The sequence below is a fragment of the Hesperophylax consimilis genome, chromosome 6 (genome assembly GCF_061612785.1).
Source record: "Hesperophylax consimilis isolate HC1 chromosome 6, BYU_Hcon_1.0, whole genome shotgun sequence".
NCBI lineage: Eukaryota > Metazoa > Arthropoda > Insecta > Trichoptera > Limnephilidae > Hesperophylax > Hesperophylax consimilis.
In genome coordinates, this window is record NC_142841.1 from 27,796,921 (window position 1) to 27,804,426 (window position 7,506).

General features: G+C 36.8%; 1 protein-coding gene across 2 annotated transcripts; it reads right to left on the reverse strand.

The window, feature by feature from the left end:
* Nucleotides 1-1,058: 1,058 nt before the first annotated feature.
* Cont (Contactin) lies at nucleotides 1,059-7,280 on the reverse strand. 2 transcript variants are annotated; one of them, XM_089632528.1, is made up of 3 exons: nucleotides 7,252-7,280; nucleotides 3,131-6,901; nucleotides 1,059-2,045 (listed from the first exon to the last, which is right to left on the reverse strand). In XM_089632528.1, exons 1-3 carry the CDS (start codon nucleotides 7,276-7,278, stop codon nucleotides 1,752-1,754), a joined length of 4,092 nt encoding a protein of 1,363 aa, XP_089488654.1. In that variant the 5' UTR covers nucleotides 7,279-7,280; the 3' UTR covers nucleotides 1,059-1,751. The 2 variants fall into 2 exon arrangements, with proteins under 2 accessions (XP_089488654.1, XP_089488655.1); XM_089632529.1 differs by lacking the exon at nucleotides 7,252-7,280 and adding an exon at nucleotides 7,073-7,219.
* Between the last annotated feature and the right edge of the window lie 226 nt (nucleotides 7,281-7,506).

Genomic DNA, 7,506 nt, shown 5'->3' on the forward strand with positions numbered 1-7,506 from the left:
GCAAAAGACATCCTTTCTCATTATTGTCCGCTAACAAAAAGGCCTTTTTTTTCAAGTAGGTATGGAACATTTTGAAAATAATATGGTAAATCATAAACAATGACAACTTTCCAGGTACACAATCACAATTGAATGTTTTCAAATTACTACTTTTTATTATTTAGTTGTAAACATATTTTATTTATACATAATAGAATTTCACACTTATCTCTATAACCCTAGGACTTTTAGAAGTTTGGCTGGACTGAAAGTTGTGATGTAAAAATTTGATGTTATTTTGTTTAATTTTAAATTCAATAAAAAAATTATTGGCTTTGGTCAAAGTTCACACAAAAAAAAAATGTTAGCCAATAATATTATAACACTAAACAATACTGACTTCAATAATATATACAAATATCATTTATAATTTTTAGTCATACATAATTACATATTATGTATGAATAAAAAGGTTGGGCGCGTTGATTTTTTGTGATAGGTCATACTCACATAAAATCCAATAAACGTGGTACATTATAAGAGTAGAAAATAATGTTATGTAGGTATTGCACAGGTATTTAATTCTTTATTTCTTGTGTTGTGAACAAACATTTAGTATTTAATTTAAAACAATATATATTGATGAAAGTCAGGATAGTCAGTAAATAAAATGTTTCAATGCCAAAGTTAATTTGAAGCGAATAATTATTTTGATGTACATCTATTATACGTAATCCAGAATTATTTTGAAGATGTTGAAAATCAGATCAGATAAGACAGATATTTTAGTATATTTTTAAAACATAAATTATTAATGCATTTGGAGCACACCTAACCACAAAATAAGACAATACATTTAATAAAATGACACTTTCAGTACAATTGTATAAGAAGTACTTTTATTTTCAATATCAAAATACAGATCTATATTTATAATCCATAAGCAATCTAATGCTTGTACCTAATGCAAAACATTTACCTAAAACTAATATAATATGTATTGTATAATGTGATATACACTGAACATTTTATACAATATAAAACTATGAATAAAAATGAAATGGCTCGGATTGAGATAATCATACAATACTTTCCTGCTCTATCTTTGATACAAGTGCAATCTAAAAGTGAATGCTAATATTATTTGAAAAATATAGATTTTATGATTCCTATACCTATAGTACGTACGTACAATTGAAATATATACAATCTTTATGGAATGTAATATAATAAAATGGTGGCATTGCTAAGAGCATCCATTTATACGTACATAATATGTAATTATTATTTTAGCTTAGCTGTAATAAAAGTGGAATGTGCATAAAGTATTGCAGTCAAAGCAAAATATATCATATACATACCTTAAAAAACATAATACAAAAAGATTTGTACCAACGACACAGTACATACTTAAATCTAAAGAAAAAGGCTCGGAATTAATGTCACAACAAGAATGCATAGTGCTTTAAAAAAATATTGCAATGTATAAAATAAAAAGCAAGTAAAAAGTTGCCTATTTACAGCTTTTCAAGCCGTGTTTGATCTAAATAATTACATATTCCATTTGTAAAAAAATATTAAACCTTCACTTACATAATATATGTATAAATAAACTGGTGACTAACTTTGGAGCTCAGACTTTGAATAAAAAAATAATATAAGAGATTCCAAAAGCAGTACAGGGCGAGATTCAAATATCAAAAAATAGGTAAAAAAAAAAAAAAAAAAAATGTAACAAATTTAATTTTCAGGTAGTGTTAAAAGTAGCACTGTCAGATTGTGAAAAGTAATGACACACCTAGCATAATTAGTAAATAATATTTAAGTTTGTGATTTAAAGAAGTTGCTTGGTTTCTGTAGGGAGAGGCGGTCTGGTAGTTTCCCATCTGGAATGTGTTGGCGGGAGAAGACATCCTCCCGTCGCCCCCGTTGCTAGAAGCCAGCACTCGCATGTGGTAAGTCTTGCCTGGAGACAGATTGTTGACGTACGCCTCCAGTTTCACGCCCACGGGGATGATCGTGTCATTGGCCATGCTCATGTCCTGGTCCACGTCCCACACTCGCACCTGAGAATTATACATCATTATGTCATGTTTTATTGTAAACTCCAAATCGCTTAAAATCATAGCCATTTAAATAATTATTAAACTAGCCGAAGTCCCGATGTGCCGGGCTATGTAAGACACCAATTTTCCTCATATTTTAAATGTCATGTCAATTTCTGCTATAGGGGTGGGGTGGTTTTTCGATATCCCATGTAGACAGAGACCTTCATCTTGTTTTGAAGGTCAAAGGTGCAAAATTTTATCAATCTCGGAATAAAATTGTAGATTTGTACAAAAACCAAATCCACGCTGCCCGCCCGACTGCCACACAAACTCTTCTTTATATAAATACATAACTTAATTTCGGACGTGTGTATGTAACATTTTAAAATTCAAAAATAAATATTTCGTATACATATTTTCACCACATAAAATTTATGCCGCCGTTCTTACTATACTTGGTGATGTAATGGTCAGCATAGTTGCCTTCCGAGCAGCTGATCGGGTTTTAATTCTTGGGTATAACAACTTTTTCAAATTTTATATATATATTTTAAACATTTATTTTTACAAAATGTGATTTTCGCAGATGATTTTTCATGGGTCTGCGCTATTTATACAATAAAACCATATATGATAGGGGGTTTGTAAGAAGGAGATTTTACAACTCAAAGCATTTTTTAAGGCCTGATAAATAATTTTTCTAGGCTTATAAAAGACTTAAAATTTCCTCTAGAGTAGTAAACTTAGAATTTATTTACACAGATTTTTTAAATATAATGAAATGACCGCTTATCAAAACAGACTTTAATTTGTTCTCAAACTATATCCGCTATTTTTACATCGATTAAAATGGAAGAAGAAGAAGAAATGAAAAATTCCACTATAGCAAAGGTCAACCAACATGTGTTCTTTTAGCAGTATTTGAAAAGCATCTATAATATTACTAAGTCAAATTTTCAAACCAAAAACACATGATTTTGGTTTGTGTACCTAGCATTTAATTGCAATAATATAATAATTGAATAGAATACTTATTGTAAATATCCATTATTCATAATTGCACTTGGTAAGAAATTGAATATTATCAGTAAAAAGGATCTTACTTTGTAGCCTTGTATGGGTTCTTCTTCCAGCGATGGAGCAACATATCGCCACACGACCCGTACTGTGGATGGATTGACTCCGTACACATGCACTGACGATGGAGGCTTCTGAGGAGCTTTCCGGTATGTCCTTTCCAAGTACCGTTCACTTTCCGGACCTTCACCAGCAGAATTGAAAGCCATAACCTTGACAAAGTAGTATGTGTCGGGTTGCAGACCTACAACCAGAGCCCAATTCCTGGTGGAACGTGACAGATAGTAAACACATTCTTCTTCCTTGTTGTCTTTCTTCCAGTACTTGAGCCTGTGGCCAATGAGCTTGCCTCGGATCCTCTCCCTCGTCTGGTCAATGGGCAACCATGTCACATTGAGAGCCGTGGAGTTGAAGGATACAGCAGAGATCTGTTGGGGCGCCACCTGTGGCATATCTTCTGCAGAGAATATAGTGATAGGTTCGCTTACCGGCCCGGGGCCAATATCATTGATGGCTTGTACTTTAACATCGTACTTTGTGTAAAAGTATTCGGGAGAGACGTGCACCACAGACATGCCCACATTACCAAATTCTTTGAGTAATAAAGATTGGAACTCTGTATCGTGTTCGGTACGCCTCCAGAATATTTTGTAATGAATGTTTGGACCATTTTGTTCAGAAGAAGTAATGGGTTCCCACGTGATGGTGAGGTCGCCAATCTTTCCTCCTCCACCACTTATTTTGTAGGGAGGCCTGTATGGCGCATCTGAAGGCGTGGAGTGCTGAGGACTGGGAGCCGAGGTCATACCAAAACCAAGTTGGTTAAAAGCTTGGATTTTAAACTCGTACACAGACCATGGGGCGAGGGCGTTTTCAATAACGCCTTCCTTTCTTCCATTATATCTGTCAATTTCTCTTGCATAAATACTGCCACTGACATTGGTCCATGTAGAATTCCAATTGGTTCTGCCTGTTACGATGTATCCTAAAATGGGTTTACCATTTGATGCTCCGTCAGTCCAGTGAATTGTGGCAGAGTTCTTCTTGATGCTCACCACTTGTAGGCCTCCGGGAGGTCCGGGCGGTCCCTCTACTACTAGCATGGTGCGTGAAGAAATCCTGCCAACTGCTGATTTCACAATACATTCGTATTCACCGGCATCCGAAAGAGAAACATTGAAAATATCAAGCAAGCCGCCATCAATTTTAATTCTCTTATCATCGAAAAAGTTAAAGTCTACAAGATTAGTATCCATGATTCGAATACCATTGTGGGTCCAAATGAATGCTGTATCCAGAATTTCATCAGAATGGGCATTGCAATGAAGGAACAAGTTTTGGTAAACTTGTGTTTGAATACGTGGGGGCAGTCTTTCAATAAATCGAGGAGCTTGGAGAACAATAAGTCTACCCTTACTCTCATCAGCTCCGTATTGATTACTAGCTGAGCAAGTATACACTCCTTCATCATCACGCGACACGGGACTAATAATCAAATTGCCATTGTCAAGAATTCTACGTCTACCACCTCCCCCAATAACATTATTATCTTTCTTCCAAACGAATTTGGGTCGGGGAGCGGCTTCCGGGTTACACAGTATAGTCACATTGCCACCTTCTGCTCCGTAAGTCTCAGATTCCAGAGGTCTCTTTTTGAAAGATGGTTTCAGCGATAGAACTCTCAGTTGCCCAGATGAGAAAGTAGCCTTGAGCTGGTTTCTGGCTTTGCACTGATACATTCCCGGGTCTTTTTCTGGATTCAGGTATCTGATGGATAAAACGTTATCTTGGATATGATACCTGTCCTTGTCTTCGTCGGCCAAACTTTCCATGGACAGCTCTTCACCATTTCGCCACCATGTGTAATTTACATCAGGTATTCCAAATGCTTCACATGTCCAGGTAAGATCTCCTTTATTGTCTACATGCCTGTCTGACAGTGGAATTGTAAAATTGGGTTCAGCTTGAACACTGAGAATGACACTGTTGTTCATGGATGCTCTGTCGTTGTTGATTGTGCACACGTATTCTCCTTCATCCTCAACTGACACCTGAGGAATGATCAAAATCCGACTGAAGCTCAGCTGGTACGAATGTCTGGGAATATCAGCACCTTTACGTGTCCAATTGTAAGAAGGCACCGGATAACCGAATGCCATACATTCCAATCTCACTTCTTGCCCAACTACCGGTGCTTCGGGGAATAACTTGGGGAAATTATTAGGGAACTTCAACTGCTGATAATTAGAATGGGGGTTAACCATCAAGGGGAAAAGAGGTCCGTTTCGACCCGTGTCAGACACTTTACTTTGTACATTACAACTGTAGTTTCCTCTGTCAATAGTTTCTAGAGCAGAGAAATATAATCCTCCATCAAATGACACAAACACCCGCTGATCTTCTTCTACGAAATTAGGGAAGTACTCACGGACCCAGTAGTACTTCACTCCGGGATAGTGAGGAGGAGGATCGCAAAACAAAACTTTACCCCAGTTCTGGTTTCCAGATTCGGAGGATCGTTTCAAGTTGAACTCTCTGATGAAACCAAATGAAAGTAGGACGCTTTCCGATACTATGGAGCCAAATCTGTTAGTGGCTTTGCAATGGTAATGGGTTCGGTCAGCTATCTTGTCAGGATTGTAAATGATGAGTGTTCCTCCGCTAACTGTGACTCTATCATCTGACAGAGGGTCAATCTTGGTTGCCACTAGAATGTCATTTTGGTAATCTTCTCTGAACCACTCGTAGGTAGGTGTCGGGTAACCCCCAGCCAAGCAACTCAATGATACATCGTTAGAGATAGAATTCTTAGATAAGTCAAAAGTTTTGTCAACGGGCTCCTTAATAAAATATGGACCTCGGGGAACCTTCTCAGGATCATCAACGTTGATTCCGTACGTGTAAGTTCTGTCATCTCCGATCAAGAAGAGAAGTTTAGAAACATGAGCTTCACAAACAAACAGAAGTGGTTCTTCACCCGAGACCATTTCGAACCCCCATCTTTTTAAATCATTTGAGAATTTGTAAGCCAGATAATCCTTTCCCAGGGTGTCGTACTGGTGGGGAAGGAAGGCATTGTCCATGTTGCTCAACTGGACACCATCCCCGTCATTCGTCCAGTATTGTGGTGACTGCTGCCGGGCCGATGTGTACCACCTGCGATGTTGGGGATCTTGCCACATGAGCTGGTAGATCAAAAAACCATGTTCATCCACAGTATCAATGGAGACCAAATCTGATTCATACGCTTGGCAAATCTTTCTAGCTTCATTCCTCGGGCGAGCCGGAGACTTCATAAACCGATAGCAAGATTCTCTGAAAGGAATCCAGTGTTGGGGACATGTGTATCTCTGTAAACCATCTTTCCCCCCGTAGCTGTTGCCTCCTCCTCCATAATTGTTCACTCTGTCGCTTTCTCCATCAAAGGAATCTTGACTAAAACCATCATCTCCGTAATTACCCTGCGGGTAATTGTCATTGGGGTAGCCAGATTGAGGAAAGTTGTTGGACGGGTAATTACTCTGCGGGTAATTGCTTTGTGGGTAGTTACCCCCTTGGGGAAAATTGCTCTGAGGGAAGCTACTCTGGGGGAAGTTGCTCTGAGGGTAGTTTGTTTGTGGAATGTTACTTTGTTGGACATACTGAGCAGATTGTGGAAAGGTTTGTTGTGCATAGCTGCTTTGCCCTATATTTCTTTCAACACTGTTATATTCTTGAGGCACCAATTGAACATTCACAATGGCACATGATAAAAACACTAGTAAACGAAACTTCATGTTTACAGCAAGGAGATTTAACTGAAATTAAAAGAGTAAGAAGTATTATTATTTTAATTCAATCGCTTTGTTGTTATTATCTAATAATAGTATAATTCTACAAAACTTATATTTAACACAATATTAGGAACTTTTTTTAATACGTAAATCATGTTATTTGAGAGTAGAAATGAATAACGGATTTTATTTTACCCAAACAATGAAGAAAACATAAACGTAAACAATCTATTTTAATGCAATTTAACAATTATTAGACACATAACAAATACTTCTAAACTTTCTTCTAATAATCATACACTATTTATTTGAAACTGCATTGAAAATACGAATAAATACGTTAATAAAACAATTAACTATGAAATGACACATACCTCCACGCCTTTCAGAGTTCCACCCATTTTTTGGTGTTGTCAGTTGTAATAAAGCAATAGAAAAATATCGTTATAAAAGTAACCAGGGACTAGGTGTAATAGTTGATTTATGGGTGTAATTTCGAACCGGTCCTGTTTAGTTGAATAACTTTTATTGAACGACAAAAATTGAACAAGATTTCGTTCAAATGTTTCAGTTTAAATAGAACCAATGTTCATAATATTGATAAGATGGCGTCAACTGAAACTGTTCGT

What these genes read in the sequence shown, in the direction of transcription:
- Cont (XM_089632528.1), bottom strand. Translation starts at nt 7,278, where the DNA reads ATGGGTGGAACTCTGAAAGGCGTGGAG. An exon ending in GAACTCTGAAAGGCGTGGAG is followed by an intron (nt 6,902 to 7,251) that starts GTATGTGTCATT and finishes TTTTAATTTCAG; the next exon opens with TTAAATCTCCTTGCTGTAAA. An exon ending in AACCCATACAAGGCTACAAA is followed by an intron (nt 2,046 to 3,130) that starts GTAAGATCCTTT and finishes TATAATTCTCAG; the next exon opens with GTGCGAGTGTGGGACGTGGA.